The sequence below is a fragment of the Centruroides sculpturatus genome, unplaced genomic scaffold (genome assembly GCF_000671375.1).
Source record: "Centruroides sculpturatus isolate CEXI.00-Female unplaced genomic scaffold, Cexi_2.0 scaffold2115, whole genome shotgun sequence".
In the NCBI taxonomy this organism is placed as follows: Eukaryota; Metazoa; Arthropoda; class Arachnida; order Scorpiones; family Buthidae; genus Centruroides; species Centruroides sculpturatus.
The window spans coordinates 1,796-25,564 of NW_019386665.1; the positions used below are offsets into that span (position 1 = coordinate 1,796).

A 23,769-nucleotide genomic window follows, 5' to 3' on the forward strand; every position below is an offset into this window, starting at 1 on the left:
TTTTTTAAAAAATATGATAGATTAACCTAATCCGCACCCCTAACATGTCCTATCAAGTTGAATGAGGAAAATCCTGTTACCTATTTTGTGGGTCAAGTTGTTTATTAAGGAAAATCCTCTACCAGTATTTTCCTCCTAGTTTATTATAAATAGCGGTTGAGTTTTCGGGATATAATTTCGAATAGCAGCATATCTTGTAGTAGAAGAATCTTGTTACAGAAGAGAATGGCAACAATCGAATGCTGGAATTTAGCGAAACTGAATAGTGAGTTTTTTCATATGTGTTTAGTATTAATATTATATATATATATATATATGTATATATTAATTTTTATTATTTAGATAAACCAGGGGTTATAATCGATTGCGAGGGGTTCCAATTTAAAAATGAGCCCCTCTTACAACCGTACAACGGTTTTTTAACCAGGCAGATTGGGTATGTGGGGTTTAATTGCGAGGATTTTGGGATTCTTAATTTTTTCCATCCCGACATACAATGGAAAAAATTAACCCCCGGTGATAAAAAAACCGTGAGGTTTTGTAACGGCTTACATAAGCTGTATTTGGCATACCGCCATCAAAATGATGGCAATCAGTGGATACAACATGAATATCGATTGCAAGGGGTTCCAATTTAAAAATGAGCCCCTCTTACAACCGTACGACAGTTTTTTAACTAGGCAGATTGGGTATATGGGGTTTAATTGCGAGGATTTTGGGATTCTTAATTTTTTCCATCCCGACATACAATGGAAAAAATTAACCCCCACTGATAAAAAAACAGTGAGGTTCTGTAACGGCTTACATAAGCTGTATTTGGCATATCGCCATCAAAATGATGGCAATCAGTGGATACAACATGAATATGTTGTATCCACCGTCCAAAAATNGATTCTACCTCATCTGAGTCCTCATCCTCACATGATAATTCTTCTTCCTCAGAAAAAGAAGAAGAAGAAGAGCCACCACAAAAAAGACAGAGATGGAGGCCTTAAAACAGTTGTGTATTAAATAAAACTTCTTTATATTTTTGAGTATTGAAAACAAAACTAAAAAGTACACAATTCTGTTGGATATATCTAAGCTTAACGCATATATAAAAACAGCTTGATATTCACGGCGAATCAGATGATTATGGTTGTATTTTCCGAATAAATAGTGTGAACACGCAATTTTTAAAATATGATAGATTAACCTGATCTGCACCCCTAACATGTCCTATCAAGTTGAATGAGGAAAATCCTGTTACCTATTTTGTGGGTCAAGTTGTTTATTAAGGAAAATCCTCTACCAGTATTTTCCTCCTAGTTTATTATAAATAGCGGTTGAGTTTTCGGGATATAATTTCGAATAGCAGCATATCTTGTAGTAGAAGAATCTTGTTACAGAAGAGAATGGCAACAATCGAATGCTGGAATTTAGCGAAACTGAATAGTGAGTTTTTTCATATGTGTTTAGTATTAATATTATATATATATATATTAATTTTTATTATTTAGATAAACCAGGGGTTATAATCGATTGCGAGGGGTTCCAATTTAAAAATGAGCCCCTCTTACAACCGTACGACGGTTTTTTAACCAGGCAGATTGGGTATGTGGGGTTTAATTGCGAGGATTTTGGGATTCTTAATTTTTTCCATCCCGACATACAATGGAAAAAATTAACCCCCGGTGATAAAAAAACCGTGAGGTTTTGTAACGGCTTACATAAGCTGTATTTGGCATACCGCCATCAAAATGATGGCAATCAGTGGATACAACATGAATATGTTGTATCCACCGTCCAAAATTTTTTCAAAAATTACGGTTTCATTTTTTTTAAAGGCAGGCCAATTGAAAAATGTCTAATTAAGAGGGGAAGCGATCGCGTTTTTAAAATCGACGCGTTAGATGTAGAAAAATACAGGGTACCAAAATCCTCGGAAATAAAAATCCCGTGTCCTTATCATGAAAAATTCATCCCACACTGCTCATTATATGATTGTTTTTCATACAAGTATTTTATGAAAACAGGTAAAAATATTTTATTTTGTTTTTAAATANTAACGCATATATAAAAACAGCTTGATATTCACGGCGAATCAGATGATTATGGTTGTATTTTCCGAATAAATAGTGTGAACACGCAATTTTTAAAATATGATAGATTAACCTGATCTGCACCCCTAACATGTCCTATCAAGTTGAATGAGGAAAATCCTGTTACCTGTTTTGTGGGTCAAGTTGTTTATTAAGAAAAATCCTCTACCAGTATTTTCCTCCTAGTTTATTATAAATAGCGGTTGAGATTTCGGGATATAATTTCGAATAGCAGCATATCTTGTAGTAGAAGACTCTTGTTACAGAAGAGAATGACAACAATCGAATGCTGGAATTTAACGAAACTGAATAGTGAGTTTTTTCATATGTGTTTAGTATTAATATTATATATATATATATATTTATATGTATATATTAATTTTTATTATATAGATAATCCAGGGGTTATAATCGATTGCAAGGGGTTCCAATTTAAAAATGAGCCCCTCTTACAACCGTACGACAGTTTTTTAACTAGGCAGATTGGGTATATGGGGTTTAATTGCGAGGATTTTGGGATTCTTAATTTTTTCCATCCCGACATACAATGGAAAAAATTAACCCCCAGTGATAAAAAAACCGTGAGGTTTTGTAACGGCTTACATAAGCTGTATTTGGCATACCGCCATCAAAATGATGGCAATCAGTGGATACAACATGAAAATGTTGTATCCACCGTCCAAAAATTTTTCAAAAATTACGGTTTCATTTTTTTTAAAGGCGGGCAAATTGAAAAATGCCTAATTAGGAGGGGGAGCGATCGCGTTTTTAAAATTGACGCGTTAGATGTAGAAAAATACGGGGTACCAAAATCCTCGGAAATAAAAATCCCGTGTCCTTATCACCAAGAATTCATCCCACACTGCTCATTATGTGATTGTTTTTCATACAAGTATTTTATGAAAACAGGTAAAAATATTTTATTTTGTTTTTAAATATTATAGCATTTCAGAAATACTGAATATATATTTTTTTATTATATAGAATTGTCGGACATATTCTGAAAATCGTGGAGGAGGAAATGTAAATTTTGTAAAATAAAAGCACAATTTTTATATTTTAAATAGATTGTTTTATTGAATTACAACACTGGTTATTGGTTATTACAATCGGTTTTGATAAATGAAAATTATTTTTTACAAAATTTTTAACAAATTCATCATTATAAAATTTATCTGTTACATGCAATTCTGATAAACATAGATTTCTATTAATTTTATATAAAAAATATAAGCAGAAATAACCACAGTTTAAGGAAAACAAACTTTGATGAATAATATTATTCCAACAATATTTTTTTGAATTTCGTTTTATAAATCTGATGATACTCGCTTTTCTCAATTTTAATCCATAACTATCGTAATAAATGCAAGAATTTTTATCTTTAGTAAAAAATACCGATACCCAATGACTTCCAGGCTCATTTTTTTCATCTAAATTAATTATAAAAGATTGTTTATTACCAATTCGAAACGGAAGATCGTTGGATGCAAAAACTCCTCCGAAATTTCTTTTTATTTTCGGATCGCTTGCTGCTAATCTCCACAACGTAACGGAATTCATTAATAATCGACGAATACGGTTCGTGAATAATCAATTTCTAAGGTGTTATTATATTCTAGCAAAAAAATAACGTTTCTGGTTTCTGGTAGCGCCTTCGAGAACTTTAATTCCATAGAAACGTTTCCTAGCTGGTTAACGCTAACGTCATTCTCGGAGCCTGATTTATCGGGTGTAAGATCGAAACAATATAAAGTATAACCGTTTCCGTACTCGTCGTACGATATATTTATAGATTTGTGATGATGAATACATCCGGTATCTTCGAATAACAAGATAAAATTTTTTGCATAAATTTTATTGCTATAATCCGGAGTATAGGGTTTAGAAGGAATCATTTGATTGTCTTTTGATAAACATATATAATTTAAATCATAATTTTTAAAATTAAAAGGATTACGCTTCACATTTCCATTAAATGCAGAATTAGAAACTAATCCGAGAGTTATTCTATAAGGTAGTTGGCCAATAACAACGTTTGATATACTTCTAGACTGAATCCCGCTAGTTAACGTAAAGACTTTAACATCTGTCCTTCTGAATGGTAACTTAATTAAAGCGGTTTGTAGTGCTTTTTCAAACCCTATCTGTAATGACGAACTAACGTCTACTTTATTAATTTTCAGCGATGCGTTTTTAATAATAATTTTATAGTTGTCGTTATCTGCCGTTAGCGCAAAATTTTCTTAAGATCTTTCCAATTTAATTCTTAGGTCTACATTGTTCGTTAGAAGCTTAGGCTGGTTCGTTAAATCGATATGAAGGCGTCCCATTAAATCTATTATTTTACTTCCTTTGCTGATGTTAAATCTTTTAACTAATCCGTAGTTTGTATTATTTTCATCTAACGGATTTATCGAATCCATTTGTCCAGCAGTATCTTTAAAAAATAACGCGCTCGTTAAAAAAGTTTCCTGCACTTCTTTCGAATTAAATAGCAAGGCATCTAATATAGCGCGATACGGGTAATTAACCTGCGTAATTATAGGTTTGTCATTTAAAAAAACAGTACATTGAGAAAACAAACTATTTAAAAAATAGTTAACAGGAGTAACTTTCTCTTCCAAGCCGAGGTTTGATCCGTCTTTCTTTACGATTTTCGCCTGAACACATAGATAAATCGAATGTAGATCCATATAATGCTCACCCGATCCTGATATAAGAAACTCTATAGGTGATCTACTATCGTTAATTGCGGCCACAGGATGAGCGATTACTTCATACGTATTGTCGATAGCCATCTGTATTCCAACATTCTTAAACAAATCTAATTCGGACTTGGTACAGCCGCAGGAATGGACGTTCATTGTTTCTTAATTACCAAAAATATCGTTAAGTTTTTGCTTCTTCTTCTTCTTCTTCTTTTCTGACTGAGTTAATCTTTTCGGTCGTTTTCTTTTTATACCCGATCCTGTCTGCACTTTTTTAAGCACGTCTTCCTTAATTTCAGATCGTACATCTTCAAAACGATTTTTTGTAGATTCTTTAAACGACTTTTCTCCAATTACATCTGTTCCTACATTCGATGCAAATTTTAAAGCTTTACCCCCTAGATACTTTCCTACTTTACTAAGAATAGGAATAGATTACGAAATAAATCCCCAAAAAATTCGTATCCTCTCTGTATTTACGGTCCAGCAAAATAAGTCCCTCTTCCAATTTGTCGTGCAAATAATGAAAACTCGTGTGTCAGTACCGTTCCTCCTGCCTGATTGCAGTAATAATCTATACAATCTCGCGGATCGAGCTTCATTTTCTACTTCACAAAGACGAACTAACGTTAATAAATAAAATATACCAATATTTATATCTGTTTAAAAAATAAAACTAATAATGTCTTTCCTCCAAAAAAGACGATTTCTTTTCCGCTAGCAGTTCTCAGCTCGATTTCGATTGTATCTATATAATTACGTCGTAAAGGAAGGTATAGAGGTGATTGGTAGACCCTAACTATTTGATCTGACTTTTCCCCCATTACAGGTATAACCCTTAAAAGTGGAGCGGTTATATCCCCAACACGATGAGAAGCAACGATATTCGAATAAATAAAAATTTCTGAAATTCCGCAGATAATTCGATGGGATAGTCGCTCACATATTCGCCTTCGGAAAATTTGCTTTTTTTAAATCCTAACAAATCTTTTAATTCGTTTCCGAATTCAATCGTTATATTTTTATGAACTTTTAAAACGATTTTGTTATTAGGCAGTAATGCTAATTTAATATATTTAAAAATTCCGAGAAATTTTTCAACAGAGGAATATAACCCTATTGGAATAAAAATTTTTTCCTCTACATCGATTTCCTCGACAACTTTTTTATCTCTTTCTATTAAAGTTATAAATTGATCTTTATAAAATCTAGGATTTGATAGATATTCCTACTCGCTCCTCGCAATATTAAACTCGAACTCCGTTGTTTAAATATTATATCTTTGGTTGGTAAATTTAAAAAATAAAGTAGTTTATGAGCCTTTTTCTTTCGAAATATACAACTCGAATCCCTCTTCCAAATTTAGTTTTACGTTTTTATAATCCTTGTCTAAAACAAATTCTGCCAACTTAGATCCTGTTAACAAAACTATATTCTTGTTTATCCAATGGAAAAGCGTCCCTTCTTCATTTTCATCGCCTGTAGTTAATGGAATCTCCATGTTACATCAGTTATTTTTTCTCTTCTAATTTTATGTCTAGTAATAGTATAATCATTATTATGATTTGATATGTTGAACCAATTTCTAGGAATAATAACCTCGCTCAGACCTACTACCCATTTCCCGCGTAAATCGATAGGTGGACTCATTTTCACGGTGAAATGAGACTGCTTATTTTCGGGAAATAACTCCATGCTCGCGTTGCTTATCAGAGTGACGAAAAAGTCCGACTGCATCATTTTGTTACCTTCTGTAATTCTTCTGTATAAAATCTTCCTTCCAAAATCTCGTTATTTAAATCTTTCAATATATACGTCGGAGGATGAGACGAAAAACGATCGTGAATAATAAATATTTCTTCCGTCCAACCGGTAGGTATCCTCGACTAAATGTTTTACGTATTTTCGAAATTCGAACAAGGTCGCCAATATTAAATTTAAACGTATTCCGTCCTTTTATACCGTACAACTTTTCGAAAATAGAGCTATGATGTAAGGGAGTAACTTCCGACGGAGACATACCGATACTTCTATGAAAACTATTATTATAACTTTTCACAATATCCGATAATTTATCGATATATTTATAAGAATTACGATAAGTAAATAATCTATATATTTTATTTCGCAAAGTTTTATTTAATCTTTCAACGACAGCGGCTTTTGTATCGGAATGAGTCGAATAATGATTAATTTTAAATTTTTTAAAAAGATTTTTTACTAATCTATTATAAAATTCTTTCCCCTTATCGGTTTGTAAATTTTTCGGGATGTTTCTTTTTTTAAAAATCGTTTGAAAAGCTTTAAAAACTGATTGGGGTTTTTTATCTTTTATCGGTACGACATAACAATACTTAGTAAATACATCGATTACAGTTAGTAAATACTTTATTCCATTATTAAATCTAGAAAATTGTTTTAATACAACTAAATCAGCCTGCCATAAGTCGTTAGGATAAAAACTTATAGTTTTTCGTCGCGAATATTTAATTCTTACAGGTTTATGAAGCGTATAAGTTACTTGAGAAGACAACCATTTTTTAACAACAGATCGCGGCAAATTTGATTCTTTAACTAATTTACTCACACCACCAAAAGACGCTGGAGATTTAGGATTATAGTATATCGATTTCAAAAGTTTTTCCATTCGAGATTTTTCTTCCTCTTCCTCCTAGATTTTTTCGACCGATGAGAGAAAATTTCTTTGAGGGTTTCGATTGATGTTGATTGATCGAATATTTTTTCCGATGATGTCGCCAAACTTTTGTTTCCGATTAACTTTTTAAAAATATTTATTTTCTTTAAGCCATCAAAAAAGTCTTTGAAACCAACTGGAAGTAATGCGGTTTTTCTATTTCTACTTACATACGAAACTAAGTCTACTATATGACTCCCGATAACAGGTTTCCGTCGATTGTTAATTCACCTTTAGAATTCCATCCGTAATGACTTTGATTCAACTTAGCGATTAAATGAGGTGTAAATTTTTGATATAATTGAGGTACTGATAAAATTATTTGTTTCATAAATTCACTATCATCAGTTTCTTCTTTCGGTTGAGATTCTGTTTCTTCATTTTGGTTAGATACGACCGATACTCTGACAGGTTTTTTAGGAGCGTTAACTGTTCTCTGTTATCTTGAAATCAATTGACTTAATAACTTGACTTTATCGTCATCAGGTAAATTTGTACTCTCGAGTAATTCTTTGATATTAGAACCAATTCTTATTTCAGGCTTTTGATAACTCATCAGTAATTCGGGAAAAACTAAGGCCATCTGCTTCGCCATTAGATTCTTTTTCCTATTACTTTACCGATTAACCCTCCTGCCATAGACAATAACGGCGCCAGTAGAAGAGGAAGGAATCCACCAGATTGATTAACCAAAATTTTTTCTTGGTATTTAAAGGAACACGTTTATCGCTTAATTTCCTAATAATTTTTTTATATTTTCGTAATTTACGAACATCGGTGGGAATATTTCCTCTCAGCAAATTATCACAAATTTCACACAATACTTTCACTTGATTGGGAGTAGCTTTTTTTAATATGGCTTTCCTTTGTAAAGGAGTAGTCTTCGCTAAAAGCGCTAGCATATGATAATTTTTCTTTACGTTTATCATTTTATCGGTAAGTAAATCCAAAAAATACCTCGTTCGTCAGGAAAACAAGAATCTCTCACAGAAAATTTCTTATCTGTTTTAGGTTGAAAATCTAATAACAAATAACCAAATTCGTTTTCTGTCGCTTTTTTATATGCATCCATAAAAAAATTAAATTTTCCCGCAAAAGCTTGGCGACCTAAACAATTCACCTGACTCTCATCACGATTATTTTTAAATAAAATCAAATAATGTGTATTTAAACTTATATCTCTCATAATCTTATTTTTTGGAAACAAATTTTGCATTATTAAAATCACACTTACATTACAGTGATGAGATTCTGTCGTAAACAAAAATGCTGTTTTTGGAGACAGTTCGTGCATCAGATCATCAATTATTATCAAATCCCATCCTTGAACAGATTCGGGTAACCCGTACATAAATGTAATATCCTTTTCTTCTTGAAAAAACGGTAAATATACGGAGTAACACCATAAAATCTTCTTCGGAGGATTTTCATAAATTTTGTTGTGAATCATTTTTCTTACCAATGTGGTTTTTCCGGATTGGGAAGGACCGGCAATTACACAAGTACTAGGATGTTTGAAATACATATTAATCAGCTTTCTCACCCTTAGAAAATTTAGAAAATTTATAATATTTCATTCCTGGACTTATCTCTTTAAACACTACTAAAGTTTTCTTATCATTTTCTAAACATATTTCTCTCATATCTTCCGCACACCGTTCGAACGAACCGTATAATCCATTACATACTTCGTTAATTCCTCCATCCTCGCCAACAATTATAAAACCGTATTTTCCTTCTCCTTTCCAAATATCTTTGATTTTGAAATAGCGGAGGATAAATGGAAAATTATCGGTAACATCGAACGAGAAATTTTTTACGGCAGAAACGCAAGCGTCCAAAGTACGGTACAGAATTGAAGAAGATGAGTATATTTTATAGTTTCCGTAAGTAACCAGAAAACCGTACATCTCCATGATTACAGCTTAAATATAAAACTAATTTTCTTTAAAAAAGTAACTTATATAAAATACTAACCAATCACATCTTCGTTAAAAACTAACAGCCAATCATATTTTTCTTTAAGAGCATATCGTTTTTTTTAAAAACTCACTCGAAGTTTTAAAAGTTGTAATATAGAGGACGCGAGTTTCGATGTTGTGTTATCGGTTTTTTTATATTAAATTCTTATACAAATTAAAATATAATCTATACTGTATCGGTCTTTATTTCGATATAATTCAAAAAAAAATTTCTAATATTGAAAAAAAAATTATTTACAAAAAAAATTTTTTTATATTAAATTTATATACTAATTAATTTTTGTACCCCAGAATGCATCCTTTCTATACTACTTATGTGACCGTAGGGTCGGTGTCTCTTTGACACTACGTCAGGATGTGACACCACCGAGTCTCGCAGGACTCGGAAATCGCGACTTTTCGTCACGTGAGCGGTAGAGGGTGTGCGGTTGGATTCGGAGTAGAGGTGAGGGGAGAGACGAGGAAGTGACTCACTCGGACTCCATATTTTCTAACAAATAACAAATTTAATAAAACTAAAGAAAATACAGAAAGAGTCAATTTCGGTCATAGTTTCCCTATTTAATATAGGCCTGTCGAGAGAGAGAATTTACAATTGATCTGCGGGGTGATAAATACCTTGTCGATGAAATGTTCTTTCCACTCGTTCAGAATCTTGTCTGTTCACTGGTGTGGAGGCACGGAGGAGTGTAGAGGTTTAACCAGGCACGATCTTAATCCTGGGTCACGATCTTAATTCTTGTAGCGGACTTTGGATGACGACTGACTTCTTGGGTTTTTCTGTTTTGTCTTTGTAATTCCTCTTGGGTTTTTTCCATCAGGTCAGGTGGTTCTTATTAAGGGTCTGGCGTCCAATATGGGCTCTCCATCGAAAGTTCGTGGTGACACATCCCTGAATAACTGGATCCGACTCAACAAGGAACAAACTCCGTGAGAAATAATTTTTATGGCTTTTAGCCTAACTCGTTAAAACGTTCGAATTTAACCGATTAAAGTTTCCAATAATTAAAATTTAAAATAACACTTTAGAAAGGTTTTGTTTGGCCCTCACATCACCCCGGCCTTTCCAAAATCGGGCTTGTTTTGAGTGAGCAAGATCGATTTTAATGAGCTGAAGTTTCAATGGAAGGTAGAGGACGTAGGTAGGTTCTTGAGATATCCGATGAAGTCCGACTTAAGAAACTGATAAGGACCCATCTTTGAACATATAATATTTAAAAGTCTCTCTCTCTCTTTCTCTGAGTAAACAATACTAACGCGAATTATTTCTGACATTGATATGATTATAGTTATGATATGGTTATCATTCCAATTAATTATTTCCGACAATATTTTTTTTTGCGATACACAGAGATTTAATGGATTTATAATTTACTCTATCTTTCTCGGTGTGGTTACGTGGTAAATAAATCTTAATGACGCACAAGTGTATTGAGTAAATAAAATTATTTTTTGATTAAAAGATGGGAATTGAATACAAAAGTCTGAATACAAGGAATTAGTTATTAATTTACAATATAATATGATTATACAAGGTTATATGTGGTAATATGAAGTTGTGTATTGATTATAAAAATTGAATATATATGTGAATCACCTTAGATGGGGTTATTAAGATTGGCGAGTCTGGTTGCGTGGTGGTTGTGAGTTGGGTTGGGTGAGAGGGGGGATGTAAATAAGGGCATTTGTGAGGCATGAGGCTGGATTTCAGATAGCCCTTGTGAGGTTAAATTTTGATTTAATTCTTGGAGTTCTTGTTCAAGATGAGGGGGACAATTGTAATTAATGGGTAATATTAGGGTCATTGGAGTTTGCGATCTTTGTAGTTGTGATCTTGCTAGTTGGATGAGGGCAGTTAGAGCCTCGGAATCCACTTCCTTACGAACTGGCTGTGGGGTTGGCAGAGGATTGTCGGGTATGGGTGAGGCTGAATTCCACCATTCCTCGTCTTGCCATTCTCTATCGTCTGACATCTGGAAGGGGAAAACATTTAGAATAAATGTAAAATTGCGGTAATGGCCAAAATTTTGAATGAGATTTTGAGGTATTTCAAAGCAGGGAGTAGATGTTATGGAAGGTTCTCCGTACGTTACTTGGACTGTGGAAATCCACCGAAAGCTGTGGTTGCCTCTTTTGAATTTAATAATATAACAAAATGAAGTGTCGAGAAGGGGCTTTTCTAGAAACATAACTTTTATGGTAAAAAAAGGAAGAGCGGATTAATGCTTTTTAACAATGATAAGAAATTTTTGGGATTGGTAGTCCAAGATGGCAGCCCAGGTACCTTCTTTAATGTGGGTATCTATTCCTATGAAATATATATTATCCCGGGTTACGGTAATGACCTGGGGATGGCTAGAGATTATGTGAGTATAGATTTGAGGTCGAGGTCCTTCCCAGGGACACGCTGCCTCTTGGAAAGGGCAGGGAATGGGTTTAAAGGAACAATTTGTTTCGTGCGCTCTTCGGGTCAATTGGTTTAGGGTAAAACTTCGGGACATCTAAAGGTTTGGAACATACATGGAATTTGAATGGTCTGGAGAAGTTGTTCTGCCATTAAATTGCGAATATCTCCCAATGGTTCTCGACAGGTATGACACTGAGTAATACGAGGTCGGCATTCTGAACAAACCATGTGTCCATTGGTAAATTGATATATTGGTAGTTTCATAGGCGAATAGCATATAGGACAATTGAGAAGAGTGGCCAAGGCAGAATCCATATGAGTTGTGAGTGTGTTCTGTAAAGAAGAAGAAAATAATAGGTACTTTGGACTGGAAGAAGTGTTACCTACTTATATAGACTTAGTCAGGTGTGGAATCTAGAGAAAGGGTATGATGTAGCTATTGATTTTATTCATTATTCATGTTTACATAAGAATGGGGGTCCGAGGTTCTATTGGCGTTGATGGATGTATGGAGTCTCGCGTGGTGATCTCAAGGTCATATTCCCTTACTTTTGGAGGAAAAGCGTGTTGTCTTAATTGGATGTGTTGATAACACAAATACAGAGTTATAAGGAGATTTACTACTCCCAAAATGGTGATGACAGATGTCCAGATGAGGAAAGGAGATGACTGCTGGATATGAGGAGAATAAGTGGGATTATGCTGGGTGGTGAGAAGTTGTTCTAAGTCGAATCCCATTTTGTGTAAGGATTGGTCAGCTTGCATGATATCAGCATCTGTTTGTATGTGGGGAGTAGAGATGGGAAGTTAGTTCTGGGTGAGGCGAGTGTGAATTAATTTCAGCTCGGTCTGATTGATGATATTATCAATAGAGGGAATAATAAAATGTTGTAGATTCTCGATCTTAAGGACGGTCTGTCGTTGGAAATGGGATGTTAAAATAATTCTCGGAAGGTATCCCACACAAGTTTCAGGAAGCGTTATAATACCAGTGACATTTATGTTGGTGATCGTGACCGAGGTTCTCTTTTCTTGGTCGAAGGGACATCTAACTGTGAGGATCATTGAAGTGGATATAGAGTAGGCCCAGGTTCCTTGATTGTCAATTCGACGAAAAATGGGTGCGTAAGATTTTATCAGTCGTCTAGGACATAGAAGATTAATAGTTTTTTTATTTCCCAGGAATAATGAATATTCACAGCTTTGTTGCACTGATTGCCAGATTGGAACATTTGGGGTACAGATGGCAATAGGTGTTGTTTGGCATCTTGTTAAGTCATAGTATGATAATAACATATAAGATTGTCGATCCCTGGATAAGGCAATGATTGGATATGAATTGTTGTAGTAGACGAAAGAGTTGATCATTGGGTAGTATACGGGAATTCGAATGATGTCGTATACGTCAAAGTATCCATTCGGAGTAATGAGAGGGATCTTGGCAAAAATACGTAACAAGTTGGGTAATGCTACGGCAGTGATAGAGGTCCACTGATAAAATTTAAAAATAGAATCTCTCTTGGCTTGGGTTTTCTAAGAAAGGATATCCCTCAGGTAACTGGAGCTGAATTTCCCGTAGGGTGTTTAATAACGTTTCTTTAGGTTGGAAGTAAGTGCTACGTCGACCTTGTTCTAATGTTTCAATGGCGTTCCTTATTTCGAGTAATAGAGTCCGAAATTCTCTAACAGCAAACTCGGTAGATCGCACGCCTGCTTCAAAGGTAAGATAATGTTGTTGTTGCATTAGGGTTTCTTCTAGTAGAGCTTGTTTTTTCATTAATAAATAGATGTGTCGGCGATTGGTTTTAGTAATACGGAGAGTGTCATTAAGTAAGGTAGCTTGTGATTGAAGAAGATGAATGAATTCATCGGTGGATTCTGTTAACTGAGCTATCTTACTATTAAGAATCTCAATATCTTCTAAAGTAGCGGTTCCAAATAAATATTTTAAGAGTTTGCCTCTAGCATTGATTAAACCTCGTTTTTTCCTAAGGGAGGGATTGTTGAGGGTGACTAAGGTTTTTAATTCTATATATTTGGCTTCGTATTCATTTAAGGTGGTTTGTAATAAGGTGAGTTCATTGGCTGATAATGTCCATTGCGGGGCTGCGAGATTCTCTTGTTCTGGGGTTTGCACTTGTCGTTGCACTAGAGTAATTAAAAGTCGTAAGTGTCGTTTCAAAAAATGTAGTTGTTCTTTATATGGTTCGAATGAGATATTAGTAATAAGAATCCAATAATTGGTTGTCATGAAAAAATTTCCTTGATGCACAAAGATAACCCTTTTTTGTAGATTATAGGCTTCTTCTCTCAGTCCAGTTGAAGGCGTACAGATTATGGAGATAAGGAAAATAGGTTGGAGAAAGAAACTGGAACGATTTACGGACATAATGGAGTTCGTTGATTGCTCGTTGAGACTCTGGATAAAAAGAGAAGGGCGATTAACAATCCTATTAAGCATATTCAGAATTTAATGTTAGGATTAGTTAGTCAAAGGTAAACTTCTTTACTCTCCTTTGTTAATTTTGTTTATGGTCTTAATTAACTCTGTCTTGTTACTTTTGATTGACCGCTATTTCCTTCCTTTGGCGGGCTAGCCTTTCGTTTGGGAATTCGACTTCGTCTAGGCGTCGGCAGAATCCAGGGACGTTCTTCCACTGGTCCCCGGCTGCGTAATGCATAAGAATGGGAGGAAGTAGGTTCTCTTGGTTCTTCTCTAGGGGTGGATTCTATTATTCTTTCTTAACTCTCGGGATCGTCTTCTTTGGATTCTAGATCCGTTTCTGGTTGTGGTTGAATTTCGGTGAGAATAAATTCGTCCCACCGGTCTGCACTTAGGGAAGGTTGGCGGGATAATACCTTAGGTTGTGTGGATGTTGGGGTAGGAAATTGATCTAAACTTTCTGACATTTCGAATTCTTGTCTAGCGGTACAATGTTTCAATCTATGAGCATGAACTTTTAGTTGTTTCTTCTTTAAATATTTTCAATAAGGAATGTGACAGGACTTAATTTGGATATGATACGAAATGGGCCGGACCATCGGGGTGCTAATTTTCTTTTTAACCCTTGAGGTAGGACAACCTCAACAAGGAAGACTCGATTGCCTACCTGATATGTACGAATTTTATAAGTTTGGCAATGTATTTTTTGACGTTCTCTGGCTGCTGCTTCGGCGTATTCTTGTGCTAATTGATGGGCACTGGCCATTCGCAGGTGGAGTTCCGATGCGAAGTTATCTTCTACATCGTATTTAGTTCGGGTCGGACGGGCTATAAGGTCAAAGGGGTAAATTGGGTCTCGTCCATACAACAGAAAGAATGGACTGTCATTCGTAGAAGCGTGGACGGTAGTGTTATATGCAAATAAAGCATAGGGTATTCATTCATCCCAATTTTTTTGGTCTTTGGCTACGTAGTGTGAGATAATATCAACTAGAGTTTTATTGAATCTTTCAACTACCCCATTACATGCAGGGTGATAAGCAGTTGTATGAAGTAGCTTAATATGAAGCAATTCGCATACTTCCTTGAACATCTTGGAAATTAAATTTGGGGCTCGATCTGTAAGAAGTTGGACAGGAGTTGAATGGCGTAAAACGATGTTGGTAACGAAGGCCTTGGCGATAGTTTTGCTATGAATATTGGGTAAAGGTATCGCTTCTGCATATCGGCTAAAATGGTCGACAAAGACTAAAATGTATTTATTTCCATTGGTTGTAATAGGCAAAGGACCGATAATGTCCATAGCTGTCCGTTCAAATAAATGTGTGAGGGGTGAGAATAACTGTATTTCAGCTTCTGTTCGTTTGTCCTTTCGTTTGTGTATAGCACATCGTTGACATTCTTGGCAATGAGTTTTTATGTCTCTGTTCATGTTCTGCCAATAAAATAAGGTCTGGAGTTTTTGTTGCATTTTTCGTGCTCCCAAATATCCTCCGACAGGAGTATCATGATAAGTATGTAGTAGGTATGGAATCAGGACTGATGGAATAACTAATTGTTCTAGAAAGTCGCCTTGATTGAGAGGTTGTAAATGATAAAGAGCTCCTTCTTCATCTAGGAAGAATTGTATCTTAAGATCTGGATCTAGAGTGGTTCCATCTTCTAGTTGCTGAATTATAGGATTCCATTTTGGATTTCGTCTTTGTAGATCTTGGATTTGAGCTTTGGAGTATATTGGGTCAAGGTCGTCTTCAGTCTCTACGATTTGTCGGATAGGAATACGACTTAAAGCGTCGGCGTTTTTATGACATTCTCTCGCTTTATGCCTTACTTCGAACTCAAATTCTTGCAAAAATATAATCCAACGAGCTATTCGAGAGTTTGTGCTAGAGTCTTTGTTGCTCATGAGCCATTTCAAGGGTCTGTGGTCAATGAGAATAATGAATTTCCTTTCATATAAATAAGGTTTGAAATATTTGGTAGCCCAAACAACCGCTAGGATTTTCTTCTCAGTAGTGCTATAATTTTTTTCGGATTTCCTCAATATGCGACTGGCGTAAGCAATTGGCATTTCTCCTCTTTTGTCCTCTTGTGATAATACAGCTCCTATAGCCTCGTTAGAAGCATCTGTAGCCAGTTTAAAAGGTTTAGTGAAATCAGATTTTAAATGTGGGGATGAAGTAATGACTTCTTTTAATCTTTCGAAACTCCGCTCTTGCTCCTCTCCCCATTGGAATTGAGCGTCATTTTTTAAGAGATCTTTCAATGGCTTTGCAATATCTGCATAGGATTTGATGTGGCGCCGGTAATATCCAGTTAAACCTAGGAACAACTTGATATCATGTTTATTGGTAGGTTTGGGAAAAGTTAATACGCAATTGATTTTATCGGGATCCGGTCTTATCCCTTCATCAGAAGAATTTAATTTGTCGCTGTAAGAAGTGACATTTCTTTCGTTTTAGTTTTAAGCCAGCAATGGCAAGACGTTTGAAAATTTGTTCTAATCGTGAGAGATGAGTTTGAAAGTCTGAACTAAAAGTCAAGATGTCGTCCATATAGACGAGGCAAGTTTTCCCTTTTAATCCATGAAGGATGAAGTCTGCCGCCCTTTGCCAGGATGCAGGACTCCCGCAAAGGCCCATTGACATCCGATTCCACTGATAATGACTGTCTAGGCTAGAAAAAGCGGACTTTTCCTTATTTCTCAGGGCTAATTGCCAGAACCCCGAAAGGGTGTCCATGGTCGAAAAATATTTTGCTTGTCCCATGAAACTGACGGCTTCCTGAACTAAAGGTAATGGATATGGGTTAGTCTTGGTAACTTTATTGAGCTTGCGATAATCTATGACAAGGCGCCATAGCCCCGGGTTTTTTTTTCTTGACTAATAATGCAGGTGCTGACCAGGGGGATTTTGAGTGTGATATTATTCTATGATCTAATAATTCATCAATGATTTCATTTATCTTTTCTCTTTGAGCATAGGGGATTCGATATGGAAGTTGGTATATGAGAGAAGCATCTCCTGTATTGATTTCGTGTTCCACGACTTGACAATACCCCAAATCATAATCTTGAGTGGCAAAGACATGTCGATATTTGTACAAGAGGTTTTTTAATAAAGGCTGTTTTTTCCCTTTTCCGATATGGGACCAATTGAATAATTGACTGAATTGTTCTCTGGTAAGATCAGAAGTAGAGGATTTATTGATAGTGCAGGGCTTTATGGAAGATTTGTCTTCTACTGCTCTTAAAAAGGTTCCAACACATTCGCCTTTCTCTATTTTCCTAGGTTGAATGGAAAGGTTAGTTATATGGACTGGTACTTGTCCTCCCTTCATGGTTTTTGCTAGGATATCTGTTCCTACAACCCCCTCCTGGCTACTAATATAGGATTCTATAACTCCGATTTTGCCCTCTTGTCTTAATCCAGATATATTGGCCATCGTAATTATTTCGGATCTCAGGGGAAGATTACAATCCGCCGATAAGATTACATCTTGAGTTTGTTCGGAATTAGAATTTTTCTTTTGATTATGGGTGACTTTGGTTGTTGACCTATTAAGAATCGAGTAACCTTTGGCCTGGTTCTGGATGCCTTTACAAGGTCGGTTTTTTTCTTCTGGCTTTAAAATACTTGATTTGTGGGTATCAAAGTTTTTCCGAAATGGAATTTCTTCCTTTTTTGGGAGGGTTAATGTTCTTCTTGCCAGATTAATCGTCAACTGTTGAGTTTTTATAATATCTCTTTCTAGAAGTCCATCAAATGGATGTGTAATCTGGTCATTTACGACATAACACGAATGAGAAAATTGCAAAGGGCCCATATCAAAGTGAACCTTTATGGTCTCGTAGGTGGTTATTCCGTGGCCCGTAACACTTTGGAACAAAATCTCTCCCTTTTTCCAGTTAAGTTCTACGCCAGCAACCTTGTGAACTAATGATCGGGATAGAAGCCTGACTTTAGACCCAGTATCTATAGCCAGTCGAGCCGTATATCCGTCAATTTTACACAATAAATTTGGTTCAGAATCCCGGCCTAGTGCTCTGATTCCTCCTTTACCTCTAAATATCAAAGACCTTCCCCTTCAAAAAGTATATGGGTTTCTCAGTGTCGATGATCGGAAATCTCGGAATAATACAGGATAACCCCTTTGGGAAGAGCATAAGGGTCTGGCCGATTTATGATATGGTGTTCCGCGTTCCCACCAATTTACTTTGCTAATTCTACCATATGTCTGCTTCCTGGGTGGCTGGGAATTTGTTCGCGCTCTTTCGATTTTCGGTCCCCTTGATACATTCCTAGTCCCATCTCGGGGAGCATATGCAGCATCTCTATTTTCGATTCTAGTTCCATCCCTGTAAAGATATCGGGGCCCTCGCGAGTCGTTGTCCAGTCGTCCTCGGGGTTAATATTGTGATTGGTCGCCATAAGCTCTGGGGCGCCAAGATATGGGGTTTCTGCGTGGAGGGTTTCCCTGACTTTTTTCCTGAGTTCCTAATCGTCTCAATTGCTCCTGAATTTCTGCTAAAGTTTCCTCTAATTGCTTCTGATGTGCTCCACTAGGATCCCTTTTCGGATTGATAGGATTGTTTATGTTTCTGACTATCGCTCGTGATTTTGCAGTCAATTGTTCTATGGTTTCTTCGCTGATGGCTGCTTGCACCGCTTTATCGAATGTCTCCGGATCTCGCGATATCACTTGTCTTTTTATACGCTCATTTAAGCCACTAAGAAATTACACCAGCAGTCTTTCATCCCTCTCTTTTTGTTGACATTTTTTGATAACTTCCCTTTTCTGCGCGTCCATGCTAGGTTGTTCTACCATCGTATCCTTTACCAGGGTTTGTAATCGCACGGCATAGGTTTGTACATCTTTGTCTCGCCCTTGGACACAGGCATGGAACTTTTGTAAACGTAAAGAAATTGGCTCTCTATCAAATCTCTTAATCATGAGTTTTTTAAACTCCTCATACGTCACCACCTCCTGCATCTTTGCATCCTTCCATGCAAACTCGCGGGCTATCCCCGTTAATTTTAATTTCCCGATTCCTAAACATTGTGACTTACTCCAACTCGTTAATTTTGCGATTTCGTCTAAAGACTCAAAAAAATCGGTGACCTTGAGGCCCTCTGTGTCTCCTGCAAAAAAAAGTATCAATGGAATCATGCCTCCTAATCCGCCTAACGCGGCACCTCCTGCGGGCTCTGCTCGCGCACTTCCTGCTGTCTCTTCTCGCGCCTGACCTTCATCTCTTGTCTCCATTTTATTTCGAGTTATCTAGGGTCGTTTCTCTATTCTGATTCTGTTCTGACACCACTGTGACCGTATGGTCGGTGTCTCTTTGACACCATGTTAGGATGTGACACCACCGAGTCTCGCAGGACTCGGAAATCGCGACTTTTCGTCACGCGAGCGGTAGAGGGTGAGCGGTTGGATTCGGAGTAGAGGTGAGGGGAGAGACGAGGAAGTGACTCACTCGGACTCCATATTTTCTAACAAATAACAAATTTAATAAAACTACAGAAAATACAGAAAGAGTCAATTTCGGTCATAGTTTCCCTATTTAATATAGGCCTGTCGAGAGAGAGAGTTTACAACCGATCTGCGGGGTGATAAATACCTTGTCAATGAAATGTTCTTTCCACTCGTTCAGAATCTTGTCTGTTCACTGGTGTGGAGGCACGGAGGAGAGTAGAGGTTTAACCAGGCACGATCTTAATCCTGGGTCACGGTCTTAATTCTTGTGGCGGACTTTGGACGACAAATTCTTGTGGGGGACTTTGGACGACGACTCCTTGTGGCGGACTTTGGATGACGACTGACTTCTTCGGTTTGTCCGTTTTTTCTTTGTAATTCCTCTTGGGGTTTTTTTATCAGGTCAGGTGGTTGTTATTAAGGGTCTGGTGTCCAATATAGGCTGTCCATCAAAAGTTCCTGGTGACACATCCCTGACCAACTGGATCCTTTGATCAACAAGGAACAAACTCCGTGGGAATTAATTTTTATGGCTGTTAGCCTAACTCGATAAAACGTTCGAATTTAACTGATTAAAGTTTCAAATAATTAAAATTTAAAATAACACTTTAGAAAAGTTTTGTTTGACCCTCACAGATATAATGATGTTTCCAAAGGAATCAGGAATAAAACCAACCGAGATGGATGAAGAACTAAAAAAGACAGTCGATTTATTTATTCTTCTAACACAATAAAGTGCTATAAATTAAGACACTTGGCGGGTTTTCTCATCTTTATTTAGTTGATCAACTAAATAAAGATGAGAAAACCCACCAAGTGTCTTAATTTATAGCACTTTATTGTGTTAGAAGAATAAACAAATTGTAAAGCACGGTTTTCTATCATCCAAAAAAAAACAATCGATATTTAAGAAATAAAAGCAGGTGTCAAGGATATGAGACAAATAAGAAGTGGAGTTATACTGAGATGCAGCTCCAAGGAAAAAGAAGAGAGATTAAAATCTGAAATAAACAATTCTAAAAATTCGAGGCAAAGGCGCCGAGAAACCAAAATCCAAGGATTACAATAAACAAAATACTTTTGAGCTGGAAAAACACATATGTCAAAAAGAACTTTATGATATATAACACAGAGCTGCAAGATGACAACTTCAGACCACTCTTTCCCATCAACAAAGACAAGCACACTGAATTGTGTGCCTGGGTGATGGAACTAATGCCATCTTGTCGCAGGAAATTAAAGGACAATGGAGACATAATTTCAATAGGCTGGAACAGCTCAAAGATAAGAGACTTTTATAACTTCAAGCGCTGTAACAAGTGCTTTCTTTATGGACATCTTGGAAAGGAATGTAACGCTGGGATTCACTGCCCTGACTGCTCAATAGCGGGTCATAATGCACGTGAATGTGAGTGTGAGTCACACGAGTTAAAATGCATCAATTGCGAGAAATATAACAAATCATGCCAAAGGGAGCAAGATAGAGTAAATACCAATCATGGAGCCAGAAATCACAAGTGTTCTGTTTTTAAATACCAGTGTGAGGTAGCTAAAGCAATAGTATGCGAATATTAAAGAAAAACTCAATTAACCTCATACAAATCAACTTAGAGGATCTAGAGCTACGGACCACCTAGTAAAATATATCACAGAAAACAATACAGATATAGCAATAATTCAAGAACCATACCATACAGATCAGATCAAGGGTTTTCCCCATCAATTCAAAATACACACAAAGAATCAATACACAGCCATTGTTGTTTGCAACCCTGAACTTCGGGCTACTTTAATAGAAAAGCTCAGCAATGAGATAATGACTACAGTTTATTTGGAAATTAATAATTCAAAATTATTAATAAACTCCACTTATTTTCAACCAAGTGGCAATGTTAACGAGCAGATTCCAAACATAAAATACCTTATAACAAAAGCAAACTACCCACTACTAATAGGAATAGACTCAAACTGCAGATCTACAGCCTGGTGGAACAGGGTGGAAAACAGCCGTGACATAGAACTTTTCGAATTTATACTGAACAACAACATTACATTACAAAACAAAAGCCCGCCTACTTTCTATAACCACCAAGGTTCTAGTCATATCGACCTCACACTAACCACTGGGAACATAGGCCACCATATTACAGATTGCTCAACACTACTAACAGAAACACTATCTGGACACAGATATAATACATTTAGTCTTCTCATAGGACAGCTACATCAAAGGAACACAGCAATAACTAAAAAAATATAATATACACAGGGCAATTCGGGATAACTTTAACTTGGATTACAATAATGAAGCTCAAAGCATTAGACATAATTTACAATTAGACCTACTCATTAACGAAATAGTCAAGAAATACACAAAGAAAATCATATATTGCTCTGATAAAAATATCCCTACATACACCAAACATAAACAATCAGTTCCCTGGTGGACTTGTGAACTAACCTTACAAAGGAGACTATTAAATAATGCGAGGCGAAAATACCAACGCTGTGAACAACAATCCCAGTGAGAGACACTAAGACAAGCATATACCCAGCTAAGGAATAAGTACCAGAAATTGATTAAACAATCTAAAGCACACTTTTGGAAAGAATTCTGTACTGATGTAGGAATTCAGAACCCATGGGGCAAAGTATATAAATTTCTAAAACACCAAAGCAATATCAACCAACAGAACATAAATACGGAAATAAATGTATGGCTAGCGAGGATGAAGCAAAAACAATACTTGACTACTTCTACCCAAGGATGAGCAAAACACAGACAATAGCAGCCATAGCTCAATTCGTCTCTGCATTAATCAACAATATCTTGGGGATAATGACTCCCTGTTTCAGATACATGAGGTCCAAAATGTAATAAAAACACTTCAGAACAAAAAGGCACCTGGGCAAGATGGGATTCTTCCAGAGATAGTAAGGAACATATTCCAAATAACTTTCGATATCTAGCACAATATCTACAATAGCTGTCTACAACAAGCTATCTTTCCAAATACCTGGAAGATGGCAATATGCAAATTAATTCCAAAACCTGCCATCCAAATTCTTAGTGAACCCAAAAACTACAGGCTGATCAGTCTCTTACCAGTTATTGGAAAAATCTTGAAAAAGTTACTAATAAACAGAATTAATTATCACCTTCACAAAAATAACACACTTAATAGAAAACAATTTGGTTTTACCCCACAAAGTAGTACTGTAGACGCCCTATCTGCAGTTACCAAAATAATTAAAAATAGTCAAGATAATAAAGATTACTGTTTAGTAATATCCCTTGACATGTCTGCGGCGTTTGATCGTGCCTGGATTCCCAAAATACTTCACATATTACGTAGATATTACTGCCCAAAAAACTTATGTGATGTGACAGTCAGTTACTTTAAAAACAGATGCACAACACTAAAACACAACAATAACACTTACATCAGGAATGTCTCCCTAGGCTGCTCCCAAGGCTCTGCCTGTGGGCCAGGCTTTTGGAACATCCTAATGTACACAATATTCGATATCAAACTACCAGCACATTGCGAAATGTTTTGCTTTGCTGATGACACTCTCGTTTCAGTCGTTACTGATAACATTAAAGCACTAGAAAACAAAGCAAAATCAATCCTTCGTAAAATTAAAAACTGGGGAAGAGTGCAAAATTACATTTAATACAGATAGAGCTAAGTTAATGCAAATACTCAAAGCGGGAAAGCACAAAAAAACCTATGTTAAAACTACAAGGTAAATAATTAAAATATCATGAAAATATTAGGGGAGACCGAGGCAACTTAGGCATACGGGACAAGTTTGTGAAGCGCTTTTTATTAAAAACAAATTAAAAGGAGACTTTGGTTATAGGTTAGGCAGTTGAGTTTTATTGGTGGCTTGTTGAGTGTAGTGTTTTTATAGTTCTCCAACAAGCGTAGTTGAATTATCAAGCAAATTTTCATTTTCGTTGAATTC

At 36.0% G+C, this 23,769-nt stretch overlaps 2 protein-coding genes across 2 annotated transcripts; one reads left to right on the forward strand and one right to left on the reverse strand.

Moving 5' to 3' along the window:
- Window positions 1-11: 11 nt before the first annotated feature.
- LOC111615515 lies at window positions 12-3,403 on the forward strand. Its single transcript, XM_023356918.1, has 4 exons — window positions 12-265; window positions 343-606; window positions 2,739-2,990; window positions 3,066-3,403. The coding sequence occupies exons 1-4, from the start codon at window positions 226-228 to the stop codon at window positions 3,083-3,085; spliced, it is 576 nt and encodes a 191-aa protein (XP_023212686.1). The 5' UTR covers window positions 12-225; the 3' UTR covers window positions 3,086-3,403.
- An 11,215-nt stretch (window positions 3,404-14,618) lies between these two features.
- LOC111615516 lies at window positions 14,619-18,749 on the reverse strand. Its single transcript, XM_023356919.1, has 5 exons — window positions 18,535-18,749; window positions 17,222-18,403; window positions 15,346-16,751; window positions 14,987-15,147; window positions 14,619-14,849 (listed from the first exon to the last, which is right to left on the reverse strand). The coding sequence occupies exons 1-5, from the start codon at window positions 18,747-18,749 to the stop codon at window positions 14,619-14,621; spliced, it is 3,195 nt and encodes a 1,064-aa protein (XP_023212687.1).
- Between the last annotated feature and the right edge of the window lie 5,020 nt (window positions 18,750-23,769).